Source organism: Corythoichthys intestinalis, chromosome 4 (assembly GCF_030265065.1).
Source record: "Corythoichthys intestinalis isolate RoL2023-P3 chromosome 4, ASM3026506v1, whole genome shotgun sequence".
In the NCBI taxonomy this organism is placed as follows: Eukaryota; Metazoa; Chordata; class Actinopteri; order Syngnathiformes; family Syngnathidae; genus Corythoichthys; species Corythoichthys intestinalis.
This window is the reverse complement of record NC_080398.1, coordinates 60,957,878-60,979,420: the sequence shown is the minus strand read 5'-3', so window position 1 is coordinate 60,979,420 and position 21,543 is coordinate 60,957,878. Positions and strand designations below refer to the sequence as shown.

General features: G+C 37.6%; 1 protein-coding gene across 5 annotated transcripts; it reads right to left on the bottom strand.

Annotated features, from left to right (window-relative positions):
- Nucleotides 1-14,217: 14,217 nt before the first annotated feature.
- Nucleotides 14,218-21,317, bottom strand: LOC130914295 (uncharacterized). Of its 5 annotated transcripts, none has more exons than XM_057833346.1 (7): nt 21,173-21,317; nt 19,968-20,157; nt 19,635-19,768; nt 19,200-19,347; nt 17,559-17,807; nt 16,987-17,251; nt 14,218-15,940 (listed from the first exon to the last, which is right to left on the bottom strand). In XM_057833346.1, exons 2-7 carry the CDS (start codon nt 19,985-19,987, stop codon nt 15,737-15,739), a joined length of 1,020 nt encoding a protein of 339 aa, XP_057689329.1. In that variant the 5' UTR covers nt 19,988-20,157; nt 21,173-21,317; the 3' UTR covers nt 14,218-15,736. The 5 variants fall into 5 exon arrangements, with proteins under 5 accessions (XP_057689329.1, XP_057689325.1, XP_057689330.1 ...); XM_057833342.1 differs by having other exon boundaries at nt 19,968-20,952; nt 21,173-21,309; XM_057833347.1 differs by having other exon boundaries at nt 19,968-20,076; nt 21,173-21,308.
- Between the last annotated feature and the right edge of the window lie 226 nt (nt 21,318-21,543).

Below are 21,543 nucleotides of genomic sequence, written 5' to 3'. Positions count from 1 at the left end.
CTTGCTCCAGCTTGGAACATGCAGCATAAGTGAAGGTAAGCTATTTTTACATATGGCACACTGTATTAAATTGTGCATTCTCATTTTTGGGTGTTATTTTTGTATTTAACACACACACAGGGCACACTAGTGTAGCTCCTACCCACGTGACACGCTGGGTGGGCTCTGGGTTCGAATTTTTTGTGTAAGTGGTGCCGTTTCTATAATTCGAATAAAGTATGAAAAAACAAATGGTTTGGTGCCTCCACTTAGTAGAATTTAGAATATATTCAAACCTACCAAGAAATAATAAATAGATTTCAGTCTTTCATTAAATTAAAAATGTGTATCTTCTTTTAACTCACACAACAGAAATACTTCAAACTTGTCATTCACTCATATATAAACACAGAAAATCAAATAATGTATAAATGAAAAAAAACTTCCCACCCAAAAAAACGTTGCAGGCCTGAGTCGTTGCTTGTGAAGGTTGAGGTCATAAACTTACTGACCGTTTCGCTTGAACAGCAGAAGAAAAAAAAAATATATGCACTTTGTTTGTCTCAGTACTCATACATGATGTTCTTGAGAGGGGATAGATATAGAAAAGTTGGAAAGAAGGAAAAAGAGATGAGAGATGGGCTCTGGTTGATGGCAAGATGGTGACCGTTGAGAACGCTGAGAAGATGACGCAGCCCGACACGTATGGAGGACCAAAAATGCCAAAATTCAAAATAAAAATAAAAATAAATCAATCAAGAAAAATAAAAACGAATATAAATACAAAAATAAGAAATAGGTTACAAAAATTAAATATAAATACAAAAATAAATATGGAAATAAATAGCTAATTAAATAAAAGTAGAAATAAAAATGAATATATATACAAAAATAAGATATTAGATTAAAAATGTAAAAATAAATACAAAAATAAATGTGGAAATAAATACAAAAAAATATCTAATTATTAAAATAAATGTCAATCAATAAATAAAAGCGCTTTTCCCTTTTTTTCACTTATTTCATTGTCAGCATGAAAGTGCAGGTGGAAATGTTATTCAAATGAGGAGGCGGTCCTACATATGTTGAACTATTCACCCATTGGTCAATCGACATGCAAGTTCAGAGCTCGACTAGGCCTGCCTGCCTACCTGCTGTTCGCCAAGACCAAGTTAAAATGACGCAGATATTTTGCGGCAAAGTAATGGAGTCGTCGAGAAGGTCAGTGTCTGCGCTGCTGCGGGAGGCTGCCAATCGTTTGGATGAGTTGGAACGAGGTACATATCAAACGTATTAAATTGGTAATGTGGTGGTTTTTTTTGTTTTTTTTTTCTTTTATTTTTAACTTTTTACTAAGTCAATTTGAGCTAAGTTGAGTCTATATCCTCTTCCACAAGCTAATACCTCGGATGGAGCTCAGGAAGGAGAGGCAAGACGGGACACAGGTAAATTTGCTAACAACGTTAAACTCACAAGGACAGTTTAGCGTGATGTTTTAGCGCCCATTAGTGAAGCAAAATTGACACATTTAAGTTTGTGTGGTTTACGATAGCACGTTTTAGGTGTATTCTTAACTAGGGGCTGAGAGTCATGATTACAAAAAAATGGTCAATCTTATCGTAATGTCGCTCCGAATGAACGACGAATCTTGAGGCTTAGGGCCTCCAACCAATGCCACGGAGAGGGCACATAGTATGCCTATGTGGTACATCTATATGCCAAATTACAAATGCACAATTACCAATAAATATACCCTACAAAATTGCATATATAATTCATATTTGTACAAGCAGCAGTCAGTAAGACTGTTGAAATCACCAAGTAATAAATAAGAAAATAAACCACAAAATATTGCATCATTTTGTCAATAATGGTTGTTGTCTGTCATGAATGTCATGGTTAATGTACTCCACTGTAGGTCAGTGTACCAATATTTGTGTATTGTTAAATAACATTTACACCCATTGTCGTATCAGGAACACCAACAGTTGGCCGACATCACCCTGTTGATGGTAAGCTTTGCAACATGTCTTCCATACATACTGTACATACATTGTAATATCGCATACCCATGTCACATACCGTAGCTAAAAGAAGGCTGCCTTTTACTTACAGCCATTGGTTTTTTTGATACCTCAAATTCTGTTTTGTGTTCTTCTTTATAGCTGCAGTTTCAAGACTATTTTCTGCCTACACATCTGCTAGGCCGAGGCAGACTACTAGGCAGCTGTCAAGGCAGCCATCCAGGCAGCCAAGATCAATCCAGCGGTATAGCTACACACATATGTTCTGTTGCCTTGCTAAAAAAGATTCCAACTTTGCACCAACGGCCATTGAGAAGGAACGTCTCCAAAGAGCAGGGCTGGGTGCGAGCCGCTTGAACTTTCAAGGTAAATTATGTAATTTTGTGATTTTCATCTCCTCAGTTACTACTCTGCATTCAAATGTGCAATTTATAGTAGGTGTGGCTACAAGTTTCTCCATATTATACTGAAGAAAATTGTAACTTGGAACTGGAGCACATTTTGTCAAGACAACTTGTCAGATCATTTCAGTCAGTTCTTTCACCGCGGGGGTGGTGTGGCTCAGTGGTAGAGTAGTTGTCCCCCAACCCAGATGCTGTGGGTTCGATTCTCCGAACCTGATGAACTCATCTAAGTATCTTTGAGCAAGATACTGAACCCCATGTTGCTCCTGGTGCTCAGTCACCAGTAATTGGATGGGGATGTAGTGTAAAGTACTTTGAGGGCCATAAATGGTGGAAAACCGCTATACAAGTATAACACCAGTTACCTTCATTTGCTATTACAGGCAGACACAAAATTAAGATGTATACGTCAAATAAACCAATTAGACCTTCAAGTGTTTCACCTTTGGGTGTGTAAAACAAATAAGAGTATATGAATATAAGACTTGATATTTTATTGGTGTATTTTAATCCTACGTTTTCAGTAGCTTCACTCTGATCTTCTTTTCAAATAGCTTTTGTAGTCTGAGTTTAATGTCAGTATTCAATAAGTAATATGTTTTGTATTGTTATTGACAAGATTTACCATGATCTGTACAGTTTGCATTGATTTTTCTAAGAACCTCTGTGCATTATTTCTTAGGTGACCCATCATGCCCTGGTCATTTCCAAGAATTTATCCTATCAGCCTTTCCCAAGTTGAAGGATGCAGGGGGGTTTGAACGTTTGAGACTCAGGGGAAGTACAAGGAGCCGCCAACTGCTTCCTCTTCCATGTCCTAACAGAGGCTACACTGTGGACTATCTGAAAGATCCAAGTCTTGGAATAAACCAGACAACAATTTATATTCGCCCTCTGCAGCTCAGCATGAGCATGGAACAAGTAATACTTAGTTTCAGATATGTTGTTTATAATAATTTTTAATATTAAAAAAATATTATCCAAAATTGCCAACATGAATAAACAGTTTGTGAAATCGTAAAATCAGCTCTTTTAATTAGGGATGGACCAATTGTTGGTCGAGGCAATTATCGGCTCTGATATTCAGCATTTTGACAACTATTTGCATTGGCCTTATTAAAAATTTATTGTCTAATAATTGATCAATTTATTTTTTGTATACATACACATATTAATGTATATATATATATATGTATTTGAAAACGCTTATGTTTTCATAGATTTTTTTTAACCTGTTTACATCAAACTTTTTCAGACGTGCTGATAACCTTGGGGACTCCCAGAACACTTTTTGAGTATTGTAAAACAAAGATGTCTGTTGTCTAACTTAAAAAAATATTTCACAAATCTGAAAAGTTCTTCAATAAAATATGCAAAGAGATGTCTTAACAAAGTTAATAAATGAGTTTGTAACTTTAAAAATTTTAACACCAGTACTTTCGCTTTCACTGAAAGTAAATATTGGCTCCAAATTGGCCCTGACAAAAACTTATCGGTCTATTTTTTTTTTTTTTTTCATTCACATGATGTTGGCAACACGAAATCATTCGTACACTTAATGGAAACAGATTCAACATTTTTCTAAGGCCTTTGTATGTTCTAAAATGAGTTATACTTCTTTGAACATAGGAAGCGAGTGATGCGAGGACGGAAATTGGACCACAGACTGCATGCATTGTGTGTGGAGAGGAATTTCCATTTTCCCAAATAAGGCAACACAATGTGGCATGCTTAAGGTATTGACCAAAATTTCGATTTAGTCAAGATGATGAGAATGATACTTTGTCAGCTGTCAAATGTACTTAACTTATTTATGGCAGACATCAAAAATGTAATAATATGTCCAAATTTATATTATTATTATGTCTGTACCAGTGTTTTTTTAGCGTACTTCATAGTGGCCCAGTTGGTTAGTCAATATTGTACTTGTCTTTTTTTTTTTTTTTTCATCTTATTGGCAGACACGTTAAGTTGCTCCCTCAACTGGTCGGCCGTTCGCTGATCAGTTTTTGAAAGAAACCAATGCAGGACATCTACTTGTGTTCAAATTACTTCTGGTTCTCAAAATTTGGGTATCTTTAATGAATTAGTATCAATCGTATTTTTAACACACAAAATCAAGGCCACACTATTTTTTTCCCCCATCCTGACGACATTGATATTTGGCTCGACATGTCACTTAAGCCTCAAAAGTATTATGAATGTTTTTAACTTCTTCAATGCAAGAAACTGCATGTGTTTAATTACTGTTACGGAAGGCACTGATTGAAGTGGCTGTATGTATTGGCATGATACTAGACTAACCACCTACTTAATTTGTATTCTTTGAAGTCATTCACAGGGTGATAATGAGCCTAGAGCTGGATCCAGTGGGACAGGTGCGCTGACCTCACAAGAGGTGGCTATGTTTGAAGACAGCCTGGACACAGTTTCAGCTCAGGGTTTGTATTCAGAGTTCCTTTCCAGATATATTTTTTGGATGATTGCCAAGTTTTATATTTGGCCTTCCTTCTAATAACAATCCAATCAATTAATATCTCATTGTACTTATTAAAAATAAGTGAAATTAATACAGAACCCCTTTTGAGATAACTTCAATGCACATACTGTTGCTATTACTACATTCTAATATTTTTCCATATTCCCATCAGCAGCAAGCTCATCACACCAGCTGAGGGTCCCATCAGGAGATCGTGAACATCCAGTGGAAGGTAGGTTGAACATGACTGATTTGGATGATTTAGCTAAGAAGAAAGTTTTGTGCTTATTTGGTGGGAATGAGACTACAACTGGATCGAGTGGGTAGGTGCGCTGATCTCACAAGAGGTTGGTGCAATGGTTGCAGACAGCCTAGACATAGGTTCAGCTCAGGGTTTGTATTTGATGTTCTTTCCAGATACATTTTGTGGATGATTTAAAAGTTTCATATTTGGCCTCACTTCTAGTAGCAGTCCAATGATTGAATATGTCATTGTGCTGATTAAAAAAAAGTGAAATACAGCACCCCTTTTTAGATAACAGATGTTATGTACATTGGAAGTTACTACATTCTAATATTTTTCTGTATTCCCATCAACAGCAAGCTCATCATACCATCTGGGGGTCTCATCAGGTGATCCTGAACATCCAGTGGATGGTAGGTTGAACTTGAATGATTTGGACACATTCAGCTCAGGGTTTTTGTTCTGCTTTCTTTCTGGATAAATTTTGTGGCTGAATGACACATTTCACATTTGGCAACACTTCTAATAACCATCAAGTGATTAATTTTTTTATTACGCTGATTTAAACAAAAAAAATTTGTGGGCAGAATGAAAGACCTCTTTGAGAGAACTATCAATGTACAAAAAATCTATTGCTACATTTTAATATTTTGCCTATATTTTCATCAGCGGCAAACTAATCAAACCAATTGCGGGACCCATTAGGAGATCCTGAACATCCAGTAGACGGCGTAGATGGTATGGTTGAACATGAATGATCATTTTTGCTGCTCTTAACGCCTATCACAAATCTAGGAACCAATTTTGCAATCACTATTCAAATTCACTACTGTCACCATCTTTGCATCCTCTCTGTATATGCATTAACCTATTAACATTAAGTATGAATTATTTTGCATTTAATTTGGCATTGATGCAGCAATATTCCATGAAAAACATGCCTCATCATTGGGAGTCCAGACAAAATGTTGCGCACTGACAAATGAGACAGCAATTTATTTAGTTTAAAAGTAGATTGAAGCAAGAAAAAAATCAAATATCTAAAGGTGTAACGGTACATGTAATAGTATTGAACCGTTACAGTACGTGGTAGTTGGTTCGGAACGGACGCGTACCGAACGAGTTTCTGACGTAAGATAACCCTTACTTTTCGAGGCTGTGAGTCGATCGGGTTACAGTTTCTTTGTGTAGATTATAATTACTCCGTCTTCTCTACTATAATGACGACCAAGACTGTAGGACAGTATAACCCAGAAACGTCAATGGCGCGACAACATGGCCGCCGCGAGAACGCAATGAAACGCGGGCGGTAAAGTTAATCAGCCAATGCACACCAGTCGCAGTGCGGCCGCGTGTTAGATGCGTCCCAGAAGCGGCTCAAAGCAACGCACGCGAAAAGAACGGCAGAGTTTATTATTTGACGCGAGACGCAGCCCTGCTGCGTCAATACTACTAGCTAGGATCGGGCCGGAAGTCACTCGTGTAATAGGTGGATCCGATCGATTTTCAAACTAATATGCAATCGTAACCTACTTTTTGAGTCCATCAGATCTTTTGAGTGGTAGATGGGTGCACAGTTGACTTGTCTTTGTTGATTTACTGCCGTCTTCTCTGCTATAATAATCACCAACACGGCCCCGTGTTCAATACAAAACCTTCCAACCACAACAAAACAAGTAGGAACTAATATTCACATAGGAATTAAAGTTATACAACATAAAATATACAATATAAATGAATACATCACATTTGTGAAATATAAACACACAATGAAATAAATAATAGCCCATTTAAATAAAATGACATGAGCTAAAACACCTGTAATTAAATAATAAGAATAATACACTCATTCTGCTTACACAATTAAATTTATTAATTTTTGTGTGGCGCTTTGAGAAAATCCACCAATAAAGCTTTAGAAAACCGTTCATAAGAAAAAAAAATGTTTCATTGAGGCATTTCAGTTGTAAAATACATGTTAAAATCTTTGTCATTGGGATTGCTTTTCTCTTTAGCACAGGACTTCTTTTGTCTTTTCTTTCAGAAAAAAAGCTGACCAATACTGAAAGGCAAATTGTTGTTGGATTATCTTTAAATACCCGCTACTTTTTGAGCAGAATTCTAGCTTTGTATAGGCTAATGTTCCTAGTGTTGAAAGCACAAAAGTGTTTAATACGCAACTAGCACATTTATATTTTGCATTTTGTTTTTTTACTGTACTGAAAATGAACCGAACCGTGACCTCAAAACAGAGGTATGTACCGAACCGAGATTTTTGTGTACCGTTACACCCTTACAAATATCACATTGATCCAGACACTTTAGCGTGACCAATTACAGGTAGTTTTGAATTTGTCTTCATAAAACAGAAACCTACCCATCTAAATAAGGTTTTGCAGATGACAGTAAAGAATAGATCAGACGTGCATGCCATCAAGTATTGTTCACAAGGAACATTTGAGAAGAACATTATTTTGTGAGCATAAGGCTGCAACATGACAAAATGTAATAAAATTATATCTACTATCTGAACGCACTCAACTGTACTGAATGACTTCCATTGTTAGTTCATTTTTTGACGTAATCGTACATTTCTCATACTCTTAATGAACTCATTTTATCTTATTCCTCAATATGCTCATGCAAGCACTGACCACCTTCGATTTGTTTTTAAGCTTGGATTACAGAGGTGGATCCCATCAAGGCAGCACAACTTTTTACACACATCACTCGTGAGGCCCACAAAGACGGCAACCACCAAGTTTTTAATCTAAGTCTGCTGGATTCAGTGGAGGACAGGAACCGAGCCATTGTATCTTTCTATAAGAGGCCACGGGTGCAGTGGGCTAATCAACTGCAGTGCAAACTTACAGGTACACGCCAAGTCAAGTGTGTTGATAGAACATGTTCAAAAGCAATCACATTTCACCTAATTTTTGTGCAGGCATGAACAAAGAAAGGAGATAAACCTGTTAAATAATGTAGCTGTACAATATGTAAATTACTTACCAGAATGTGTTTTCTTCATCCTGGTGTCTGTTTGCTGTTTAGATTGCTCATTACTGAATCTACAAGCTTTATATCAATAAAAAACAGCCTCTGGAATGATTTTTTTGACATTAACTCCCTTTGAAATTTTGCAAGGTGATGCTGCCATTGGTGATGGGGTCACTAGGTATGTTCTATCAACTGTCATGGACTACCTACAAACTGGATTCATTCTGGATGAAGCAAAGGGTAAGATACTAAAAATTCCTTTCAAGTTATCCTTTGAGTCTAAGAGAAATCTTTAGATATGGTTGGTTGTACCACAGTGACCCGTCTTTTATCATTTATATGCATGTCGCCACTTAAGCGACAAATGTTTATTCACATTTTTTTTGTTTCTGTATAATCCTGTATTATCTCAGCATACAATGCTTCAATGTATTCAACACTGCAAGATAGTGGCAGGTTTCTGCCATGTCAAAATTTTTTAAAGTTGTCGATTCAACAAAATTATGCCTCCATTTCTCTTACCCTCTCTTTATAAAACTTGTCAGTACTTTAATATTAGTGTTTTATTAATTGTTTTTTTATTAAAATTCTCAGCAAGAATTATTGACCAATTATTGAGGTTTACTGTATATTGTTAAATGTTGTTTTCAATACCATAATTGTGATGGTAAGGTTTTGGTCTCATCATATTTTCTTTATCAAATGTAAAGATTTTTTTAAGTGTTATTTTAGTTTGAAAATAAAATGCCTTTTTAATTCAGGAGTAAGGACTCTTCTCTTTGAGGGTGAGCAGGATCACCTAGTGCCATCCACCTCTCGGGAACTACAGGAGAGTAGTGTTGTATCGGTCGCGAACGATTCGTTCTTTTTGAACGAATTGTTTGGGTGACCGAGACCGAACTAATCACCATCTGCACTGATTCGTTCTATGAAGTTGGTGCTTGTTCACTGCGTGGGAGGGCGTTGAGCAAGCGGCAGCGTCTTCTGACATCGCACACGACCAATCAGACGCCAGCCTCATCGCGGGCAGGGGAGGGACCGGAAACAGAATCAGGGCGTATGTCACCCACTTCCACGTGTGGCCAATAAGCAGCCAGCGTGCAGGCAGGGGGGCAAGACTGAGTTTTGTAACTTCCCGTTCAGTGACTCGGTCCTCCGGCTCCTGACCTAGCTTGCTGCTAACTTGACTTTCCAGTAATGACTATGCGGTGAACGAATCAAAAAATGAAAGGAAAGGACTTTGTCACATATTTGTTAACGTGGAGCCTATCAAATGCAGCTCAAAAAGACAAAAACACCACACAAATCTAGCGAGCATGGTTTAGTGTACTACTTTTCTCAACAGACTCGGGACTACCTATTACGACATACTATCAAATTTACAGTAATTTAAAACACGGGTAGCTACGAGGCAAGCAAAAGCTGAGCTGCGGTCGCGTGACGGCAATGAAGGGGGCAAAGAACCGTCACTATATGGAGGCTTCATGGCAGCGATATTTACTTCATATGTGCACAGACAAAAAGAATATATAGTATGATCACCATAATACTGACTTGCAATGAAACGGTATATACATGTCCATTTTTTCAAGTGTTTTATTTTTTTTTTCGTGTCAGGTGTTGGTTGGTTTGACAAATTATGTCAATCCGTCCATCATGTGCTACTCAAGCGCCGCAGTAAAACAACGCACATGGACACGGGAGATGTCGCAATATGTCTACATTTTTCTTATCAGACTAATGAGAGTAGAAAGGCGATATCGTAAAGAGCAAACAATTTTCTCGTCGGCATTTGACGATCTGAGATGCGGGGACGACAGGGGAGCTGACCGGATTATTTTATTTATTAATACCAGTGCAAAAATTCAATACGATCACCATAATACTGATTTGCAATGAAACTGTATATACATGTCAATTTTTCCGAGTGTTTTTTTTTTTCCGTGTCAGAGCGTGTCGGTTGGTTTGACAAATTATGTCAATCCGTCCTGATCATGCGCTACTCAAGCGCCCCAAAACAACGCACGCGAACACGGGAGATGTCGCAATATGTCTACATTTTTCTTAACAGACTAATGAGGGTAGAAAGGCGACATCGTAAAGAGCAAGCAATCATTTCTCGTCAGCATTTGACGAGCTGAGATGCGGGGACGACAGGGGAGTTGACCGGATTATTTTATTTATTAATACCAGTGCAAAAATTCAATACGATCATCTTAATACTGATTGGCAATTAAACTGGCAAATATCAAAATGTAGTATTGTCTTTATTTCAGAGCAGCACATTCGACAACTAGGTATTTACACTTTTAGTTTTAATAGTGACTAAAAATAATAGTGATGAGCATAAAAACAAAAATACAACAGAGCGAGATGTAAATATGATGTGTTGGTCGTTCCATAATTAGAAATTAAACTTTCAATTTATTTTTATTTTCGTGACAGCAAGCATGCTGCGTTGGCTGGTAGCAAGCAGCATTGTAAATGTGATCAAGAACATGCTAAAGAAACCCCCCGCTCCCCCCACAAAAGGAAAATGTTTAACCGTGTCCTCAATCGAAATGCAAGCACGATCCATGACTTTGAGCCCATAGAACTAGGACAGACGACGCGGAAGTTCTCCCTCGCTTTTGCAGCAGCAGGAGGGAGGGAGACGAGGCTGTCTGTGAAAGCAGAATGATATCGCCTGTCACTCATTTCTGAAACTACGACGAGTGGTCAATGTGGAAGAGAGGGAGGGACCAAGCAATGTCACTTCCCGTTCAGTTATACTGCGAAGCGGTCTTTGGTGATTCGTTCGGCAACGTCACTTCCCGTTCACTAACCGAACGATTCATTTGGGCGGGGAGGGAGATGAGGGGGGCGAACGATTCGTTGAACGATTCGTTTGAACGAATCTTTTTACTGAACGATCCGGAATGGATTCGTTTACTCCAGTGAACGACAGATCCCGTCACTACAGGAGAGTGATATGTTTGTGGTAGCAAAGTCATTGCTTTTTACATGATGGCCCACGTCTTTTCGGCTTAAGCCTTGCTGTGATCCATGTCCTGTTTGGGGGATCGCAAGAGACGGCAACTATTACCCTTGAGGACTGTGTGGATCAAGAAGTTCGTGAGGTTATCTCCTTGGTTTGTAAATTTTCAATTATCCTGTTTTTGTTTAATCACTTTTCTTGCCCCCCCTCCCACACACACACTCAAATTTATTTTGCTTTGACATTTCTCTAATAACTGCAGATATGACTGACTTTTCATGGGGATTTTTTTTATTTTTTAATCAGGAATATTTAAGCTTAGAATTTTATGTTATACAATGTATCACAAAAATGAGTACACCCCTTGCATTTCTGCAGATATTTAAGTATATCTTTTCATGGGACAACACTGACAAAATGACACTTTGACACAATGAAAAGTAGTCTGTGTGCAACTTATATAACAGAGTTAATTTATTTTCTCCCTCAAAATATAGCCATTAATATCTGAACCCCTGGCAACAAACGTGAGTACACACTTATGAAAAACGTACATCCTTAAATGTCTAAATTGAGTACTGCTTGTAATTTTCCCTCCAAAATGTCATGTGACTTGTTACAGGAGTGCTGTCAGCATTGCTGCAGAGATTGAAGAGGTGGGGGGTCAGCCTGTTAAAGCCCGCCCGTCTCATCAGACCATAGGACATGGTTCCAGTAATCCATGTGCTTGGTTGACATGTCTTCTGCAAACTGTTTTTGGGCTTTCTTGTGTACCATCTTCAGAAGAGGCTTCCTCCTGGGGTGACAGCCATGCACACCATTTTGATGTAGAGTGTGGCGTATGGTGTGAGCACTAGCAGGCTGACCCCCCACCCCTTCAGTCTCTGCAGCAATGCTGACAGCACTCCTATAAAGAGTCACATGGCATTTTGGAGGGAAAATGACAAGCAGTACTCAATTTGAACATTTAGGGATATCCATAGTTCCCATGCGGTGTACTCACTTTTGTTGCCAGGGGTTCAGATATTAATGGCTATATTTTGAGTTATTTTGAGGGGGGAAATAAATTAACTCTGTTATATAAGTTGCACACAGACTACTTTTCATTGTGTCAAAGTGTCATTTTGTCAGTGTTGTCCTGTGAAAAGATATACTTAAATATCTGCAGAAATGTGAGGGGTGTACTCACTTTTGTGATACACTGTACATGGCTATTTAACGTGAATAATTCCAATTGTATCAGTGCATAACAACAGTTGGCCTTTGAAGTTATTTGTTTTTAATGTGAGCATAATTTTACACAATGTCAAGACTGGCTCCCAAAATTTTGTATATTGTGATTCTTTCATCAGCTGGAAGGAACAGAGATCCTCCTGGAGGAGGAAAAATCGAAGGTTCTTGCAGTGAGCCTGCCCTGGGACCTGCCTCCTGTCACAACCGAAAATAGGTGGTGGCTAAAGGACAGAATCCTTACTCATGCAGTAAGTGTCTTCGAAATTGCTAATATTCAAAACATGAATGCACATTAACAGTTTCGCAATGTGTATGTCTTTAACACCTGCTGAGGTAAAAATTCAGTATTATGCCTGTTATAAGGTTCTTGGAAGGATCTCGATACAGATCAAACAGCTCAAACGGGGAATGAAAGAGACGGGAATCTGGGAATTCCTAAGCTCCAGGCCAGATGCTGTTGCCTATTTTTTCCCAAGGGCCTCAGATGTGGAGATGACACCAGAGGTAGAGTAATTGAAAAGCAATTTTTATCAATGCAAATCTTTTTTTAATATAACTGCATGACCAAACCTTTGGCATCTACAGATACTCCTCAGAAAATTAGAATATCCTGAAAAGTTCTATTTTTGTAATTAAACTGAAAAGGTTATTTGACAAATTAAATGAATTAATAACATTCAGATCAATATATTTCAAGTTTCATTTTTGGGGATTTTTTTTCCGATCAGGACTTGCATCTTAAAAAACAGAAAGAAAACCTTTAATTTGACATTCTAATTTTTCATGTACCTGAATTACTCTGATTGGCCTCACCTGGAAATAATTTTTTTCCCTAGATGATTTTACAAAAGATTGTCTGGCCAGAGGAAGATGTCGATGATGACGCTTGTAGCATTGAACAACAACACAGAGCTTTGGATTTTCTCCGCCGCTTCATTAGTACAAGTAAGAAAATTTTGTCCGGCTAATTTCCTGAATGAATTTCAATTCACAATAGTTGGATTAAATTCTAATTTGTTTTGAATCAATTCACTCCAATATCACAAAATATACATATATTTAAGTATCAAGGAAACGGCAAAAAATAACACATGAAATTATGCAGCGTGGCGCATGGTATCGATGCTGATTTCCAAAATCGATTCACTTTGATAGAATTCTTGAGTTAGTTAAGGATTTCACGTAGTACCAAATTTACTTACGGAAGATATTTTTGGATGAAGCAATGTGGCAAATAGAAACTTCTTGCATTAATTTTGGTACATTAATAAAAATATGAATACATAAAGAAATAACCCCAATCCAGTTACGTTATTCATGTGTGATTTATTGAACATAAACTGATAATAGCAATGATAATTTAAATAAATTTCATCCAAAGCTTGCCTCAGGCCCAGGACTGTTTGCACCGGCTGGTGTCTCGTTAAATGCTTTCCATAGACTTCACTATCAGTTAACGGGACACAGGGCTCGGGGCCAATCCATAGGGGGGCTATTTTTAATAATAAAAAATATTATAATTCAAATATTTTCAAAACCAAAACAGGCACCTCCCTCAGGCATATACGAGTCTCCATGCGCAGTGGCATTAAAAAAAAATATATATATATTCAAAGTCGTTCCCTAATAAAATCCAGATTAATTATTTTTGAAGTATAAAAAAAAACTTAAAATGGCTATGAAATTATCAGATTTTATGCTAGATGCACAAATAATCACCTATATTTTCAAGATCAATAGCAGTATTTAAGTTTTTTAAGTTGCTGCCCGAAATGGCGACATTTTTGTGTGTGCAGTTTTGACATGTTTTCAAATCAGTTTTCACATCAGAAACCTAACACTCAAGGAAAGTATGCAGAATCATCTTTATTTTACTCAACAAAAACAACAACAAAAACCGACCCACAGCGGCTCTTGAGGACAGGTTTGGACCAGGGGTGTCCAAACTTTTTGCAAAGGGGGCCAGATTTGGTGTGGTAAAAATGTGGGGGGCCGACTTCGGCTGACGTCCTTTACGTAGAACAATATATTTTAGCAAGTCATTCTGTGTGTCACATTTGCTTTATTACTATTTTTTTAATTAATAATTTCAATAATCTTGCAACTAGCTTTTGTGGCGTTCTCTTTCGACTCTCGAGCTCTTGCGAAATACTGCTGCCTTGAAATTAAACTAGCTTCAAGTGGCTTCAATTTCTGGCTGCGTATCTTCCCTGCAATCTTGTCGTACATATCAGTGTGTCTTGTTTGGTAATATCGTCTCACATTGAACTCTTTAAAATCAGCGACTGCCTCTTTGCAAATGAGGCAGACACAGTTGTTGCGTAATTTATTGAAGAAATAGTCCAATTTCCACCTATCCTTGAAGCGTTGGCCGTCACAGTCAACTTTCTTTTTTTTGTTGGTTGTCGCCATTTTAGAAAATTGGGAGTAAAAGGTCACACGGGGTAATGTTGCTAAGAGTGCTGCAGCCTTTTAGTGGGTAAATGAGGAACAGCATTTAGTGTGTAAGCTACTTCATATGCTGGTAGCAGTACTGCTGACCAATTTCTTAAGTCTGTGTGCGGGCCAGACGTTATTGATTTTATGACAGAGGCTGGGGGCCGGATGAAATTTGACCACGGGCCGCATTTGGCCCCCGGGCTGGACTTTGGACATGTCTGGTCTAGACTCTTGCTTAAACGGTCAGTTATCATTAATTTTACGTAAATATTTCAAACTAAAGTCACGCCAATTATTTCCATTCTTTTCATGTTTCAAAGTGCACACATAGTGCTATTTTATGATTATTACTTTGAAACCTCAACCGATCAATATTAGGCTAAAGGGAAAAAAATATTGATTTTTAAACCCAGTACTAGTATTTTGAGCTTTTTCAAACATCGATGTGCCAACTTATTCAGCTGTATTTTGTCATCTTTTTTCTTCTAGGTACTTCCGAGGAGCTTAAACTTCTCCTCAAATTTTGGACAGGTTGGGCTGTTGTTCCTGAACACCTAAATGTTGAAATAAATGAGATCCCTCTTCCTCACGCATCTACTTGCTTTTTTACACTGAAGCTCCCCAAAGACACAGACAATTATTTTATATTTAATAGAAATCTGATGGCAAGCATGTCAAGCACATATGCTGGCTTTGGCCAGTATTAGGGAGGGGGAAAAAAGTTGGCACATGTTAGTGCCCAGTGGACATTTTTTCCCTTGTGTTGGAAGTCTGGTTTTGTCCATCCATTGACTGTTTATTATCACTGTTATTTGTATTGTGTTACATTACTGTTATTATTTGTATTGTGTTACTGTTCAACAAAAAAATGTTACTTCGCTGAAAAACAATCTTTGCCTTTATTATTTTTTTCACACTGCGTAAAAGTACTGACATATCAACCACAACTAACATGCCACTTCAAACAAGTCCAAATATTTCATGTAGGACGGATACTGTCTCGCTGTAGACATTCAGTACATCAGAAAAGGGCCCACGGGGTTCTGGCAGCTGCTGAATTTCTTCAGGAGTCAAGGCCTGTGGCAGCTGCACTTCAGGGACTGTGACACCTACATGGTGATGACCATGTGGACCATCCCAGTCAATGCCATATTCTGTGTCTGGCTGAAGTTCAAAAGTAAACAAAATTATATCTTAAAGCAGTTGTCCCATTAAACACCAAAGAATTATGTAATTAAAAGTTGAACCAACTAGTCCTAAAATACATCTAACTAAACATGCACACATCCTATATGGCCAGTTTAGTTATTGATTAGCCTAACCTGTATGTGCTTAGCTTAGACTGTGAAAGTGTATATGATTATTTTCATAATAAGGAAAAAATGAGGACAAGGCTGCAAAATGGAAAGTTTGACACTCAATTGTTACACATAACATTCAGAATTTTTTTACATTAGGCTTAATTTACAAGTTTGCGGGATTAGTGTGGATGTTATTCGTGGGTGGAGTTTGTTTAAAAAAAATTCCGTGCAATCTGTCAGTTTCCAGGCTGTCTGAGTGACTAAGAAGGTGCGAGTCAATGGGGACTAGCTAGCATGCCAATAAAAAACGACATACGTGCACATGAAAATCACAGAGGACCCATGCAATCAATATTTTCAGGATAAATTTAATACAACTTACGATTGCGTGTCAATAATTGTAGCATGAACAGCAACATTTGTAATCTAGCAGCTCTGCAGAGAACATGCTGCCTCAGCAAAGAGGACAGTGATCACGTAGTTGTTTTTTTTCACCGCTGATTTTCACCACCCTTCAGTCAAAACTCAGCAGACTGAGCACAAGTGGCCGAAGCACTTTCTATTGTGGTTGCATTACGCATCTAATTAAAAAGTCCCGCAGAATGACATGAATTACGGCAGTTTAGTGTGACACTGTTGTGGCCGCATGGGTATTTCAAACAATGATCTGCATTTTAATTTTATTTGACGATGTTAGATCTGTTACTATCATTTCTTTATTGGCATGTTAAGCCAGTACCATTGACTCGCGCTATGTTAGCCACTCCAGAGCTCTGAAAATAAACTGCACTTATTTTTTTTTAACCAACTCCACCGATGAATAACACCCCCCGCTACCTCGGAAATCAAACCTGATGTCAGAAATTCCAAACTTTCTCTTTAAAGGTTTTACTATCAGTACAGGCATACCTGGGAGGACTCATGTTCTGCACGCTGGTTTAGAGTCCATAACTGAAGAGGTGACTGATTTCTTTCAGTACGCAGTGTGTGGTGATTCCATCCATCCATGAAGAACTCAAGGTGACTCTGTATGTGTGGCAAAAAGCTCCAGTGCAATGCATAGATGTGGATTTCATCATCTGGGTTGAGTAGGCCTTGACTTTCCATATTGCAGAAGCAAGAGTAGAAGAGGTCTAGCACTCCCCCAAAGACATCACGCCATAACCTCTCTATTCTTGAATTGAGAAAACACAAACAACACATTCAGTTTTTTAAATTACCAAAGAATATGAAATGATGCAGGTTGATGATTGAAAAACAGGCTTGTGAAGGGCTCCAATCTCTTCTGGATCAGAAAACTAACATGTATTTATCTTTTTTTTTTTTTTACTTTGGCTCCCCAAGTAAGTTTGGTATTAGCCTCACACACGTGCACACCCAAACTAAAAAAAGTACAGAAGTCACATGTATGTATCCAATATTAAACCAGTGGAAAACCATATTAACTTAAAGTAACACTTGTTTATAGAAGTTTAAAATACCTTTGGTTGTGTGTACTTCTTCCTGTGATGTGAGCATTGCAGTTCACACCTCTGTGTGACACCATATATCGTGCTACTTCGACATTTTCGCCCCCTTTATCCGATCTAACACGGGATGGTACTCCATAGGTTTGGACAGCTCGCATGAAGCTGTTCAGCACAGTCGTAGCACGGTTGTTTGTGGCAGCTTGAAGGTAGACAATTAGACGACTAAAGCCATCAATTCCACCATGGACCACAACTCTCCATCTGTCAAAAGAGTGAAAGAAGCAGGGATCACTTGGGACACCATTGAGGCTCAATGTGAAGTAAAAGGGCATAGTTTCATCAATATATATATAACATATACAGGAATATGAATATGACGGAAAACAGACAAGACTGAAAAAGCCTTTTCTGCTCTTGCACTCCTCTTTAAAAGAAAACTGCTGTATCTTAAGCCAAAGCAACTGTTGTGTTTGATAGAACAATATGTCTATATGCTACCATAGCAGATTCATGGCGCATTAAGCCCCCGAACTATTTATTTGTCCATTTTACCCTGAAAGCCCCCGTTTACAGACGTTGTGCAACCGCTTTTGTTTCAACCCAGCCATAAAAAGAAGGTAATTATATTTATTATTGACAATGTAATTTTTAGCTTAGAATCATTAATCGATGTCTCATATTTCGTTAAAAAAAAAATCTTTAAAAAAATTATTCACATATTTTAAACTTTAAAACAAATTATGTCACAATGCAAAAAATGGCATGTGTAAAAAAAGTCACGGATATCTACCTCGTAACTATCGCTTCATTGTATTATTTTTTATTTTTATTTTTTTCCTGTCGCATTTTCTCCGATATGTTAGATAAATAATCGATCCAAAGATAAATTGAAAAAAAATGTTTAAAGGGGTAAATATGTGAAAATGAAAATCTTGACCACTCCTTGATGTCTGCGATTTCTGCATCGCGACCCTTGTTATATTACCATGTTTCACCCATAAAATTCCCAAAAATCCAGCAGTGGCCATTCACGGCTGTGTCTTGACACTCAGTGATGCATGCTACATTGAGTTTTTGGATCAAACAAGGTAAGTACGCGATAATGTCTCGTTAAAGTAATGCCGTCTGTAATTCTGCTCTTGCGTGCTCTGCAGATAGGGTTTTGCTGTTTAAAAAACTTTTTTTAAACGCGCCCCTGTCCAAAATTTTTCTTTCCCCAGAAAATTTAGATCTGAAGCTTTCCAATGATGTATCACAAATGCATATCAAACAATTTTGAAAGTTGGCCAAATTGGGGGTCTCAGAGTGGAACTTCAAGTCACCTGAGTGTTTTCCGCCACATATTTTTTCATTTGCATTATTGGATTTACTATATCATTTGCCTGTGTCTATGACAGACTTGGTATTTGCAATCTTCACTTTAACATTAAGATTTGTTTGAGAGATTTCTTAAAAATAAAAAATACCTGTTATTTTTGTGTTGGCAGTGTCTAATTTCAGATACCTTGCAACAATTGCCTATCGTGTTAAAATATTTCAATTTAATTTAAAATGGACTGTTTTATATATTTGTTTATCTTTCCAAAATAGATGGAAAAAAATATGGTCTTTATTTTCGTACTTACTTCTTAATTCCCCGACATAAAGCCTTACCTTATGAGTTTATGGTTGCCGTCTATATGCCACAGACTGTTGGGGGCTGGCACAGAATATCTTCTACGCCTGACAGTTTGTAGTTGTAGTGTGCGGACTACAATTCCCTGTGGATCCACACGTCGCATGGATTCTTGCACACGAACTCCTCCATGAAAGAACAGGAAAACAAGTTGCAATTTAAAAGGTGGCATTACATAAAGTATAAGCTAAAGAAATAATTTCTTGTGATTAAACAGGACTTCAATCAACTAAATGGTTTAACACGCATGGCAAATTCATGATTTGGCCTGCTTGTTATTTTTTTTTTAGCACAAATATTTCCCCTTTACAGTACACTTCATTTAAATGACAGAAACAGCTTCCTCGATTCTGTCTACTCGGACTGGAAGAAAACTTTAGTCGAAGTCAAATTACTTAATGACATTCACTTACTTTGAACCTTTATACCTAGTGCCCGGAGATGTCCTAGCATCATTTTGTATCCAGAATTTGGATGACAACCTAGGATCTCTGTGACAGCTGCATCCAACGTTGCGTTGTCAATGGAATTATTCATGTCACAAACTCTAAAAAAAGGTGGTGAGCAGGAATATCGTTAGCTTTCGTGAGAACTTAGTTGTAACTTCTGCTAAGCTACACAGGGGCAGTTACAAATACTTTTGATATCCGCGAACGTGACAGTCAGATATATAGAGTACAACATGCCATACGATACCACGATTTCATTTTAAAGTTATAAAATATGCCATTGTTATACAAACTCACCTTATACCATGCTCTGACATTCGACGGTGGACTGTTCTCTCACTGACACCAAGTAGGTCGGCTATTTCGCGTACTGTCAGACCCACTAACAAGTAAGTCTCCACGGCTTCTGTCGAGAGGTCCAGCAAAGGACGGCCAACTTGTCCGCCATCATCACAACTCGCCACTTCAACATGTAGTTGCTCGATGACTTCACACAAATTGTTATATACAACATTATCGATCTCTAAGTCCCTTATTTTGTGAAAGTAAATTAACTGTTCCAACAATTGTTCCACTCGGAACAGTATGTAGTCTTTGGAAGCATTGGTGTCAGCAATATCCGATAATGGACGGAGATCCCTCGAAATCGCATCCAAACTATATGCCTCCATCTTCAATTACCGAACTTTTTTTGTGTGTGATGTGCGAATTTGTGACTTCCTCTTTTCTTTGCTGACAGACATGCCTAGTCGATTTCAGCTAACGCATGTCGATCAACCAATAAGCGAATAGTTCAACCCATGCCACCCATAGGAACGCCTCCTCATTTGAATAACATTTCCACCTGCACTTTCATGCTGACAATGAAATAAGTGAAAAAAAGGGAAAAGCGCTTTTATTTATTGATTGACATTTATTTTAATAATTAGATATTTTTTTGTATTTATTTCCACATTTATTTTTGTATTTATTTTTACATTTTTAATCTAATATCTTATTTTTGTATATATATTCATTTTTATTTCTACTTTTATTTAATTAGCTATTTATTTCCATATTTATTTTTGTATTTATATTTAATTTTTGTAACCTATTTCTTATTTTTGTATTTATATTCGTTTTTATTTTTCTTTTTATTGATTGATTTATTTTTATTTTTATTTTGAATTTTGGCATTTTTGGTCCTCCATAGACACGCCATCGACGCCCATTTTTACCCTCGCTGGTCCTCAATGAATTTAACCCAACAGATAAAGGTCCAAGGATCACGCACGCCATGTCCCTTGACAAACAGATATCTACACTTAGCCAGCGTAAAATATTCAATGCCTATTTGAAGTCTTTTTGAGTTCAAAAACGGCAAATTGTACACACACACTATTACAAGGAAATAAAATATTCACTCGCGCTAGCATGTTAGCACATGCTAATCGCTAGTAACGGTTAGCTTTTTCTTTTAGCAAATAAAAGCAACATGAGTTACATTGCTCATTTTAATTTACCTCCGTGAGGTTTTAGGGTCCACACAATGTCGATAAACTCTGCATTTATCGTGGTGTGACGCTAAAAACTTCCAGGACAGATGTATTTTCTCATTCATGTGAGCTCTGTTCGTCTGCTTCGCTCGTCCATTTGCCTCGTTCTCCCGAAAATCCCTCCCCCTTGTCGTTCTCCCCGTTGGAATAAAACATCAGGCCACATAAAAATAACCAATCAACAGGCTCAAATGAGATGAATGACAGTTGAAAGGAAGAAAAAAAAACACTGCTCTCGAACTAACTTGCTTAAGACACATCTGTTCAACAATATGAAATCATCATAGCGGAAATGGATTATATTCAACATTTTAACATTCTTGAACAACATTTTAGAA

What these genes read in the sequence shown, in the direction of transcription:
- LOC130914295 (XM_057833342.1), bottom strand. Translation starts at nt 20,341, where the DNA reads ATGGAGGCATATAGTTTGGATGCGATTTCGAGGGATCTCCGTCCATTA. An exon ending in ATGTCAGAGCATGGTATAAG is followed by an intron (nt 19,769 to 19,967) that starts GTGAGTTTGTAT and finishes ACCTTTTTTTAG; the next exon opens with AGTTTGTGACATGAATAATT. An exon ending in CAGAACATGAGTCCTCCCAG is followed by an intron (nt 15,941 to 16,986) that starts GTATGCCTGTAC and finishes TTTGAACTTCAG; the next exon opens with CCAGACACAGAATATGGCAT.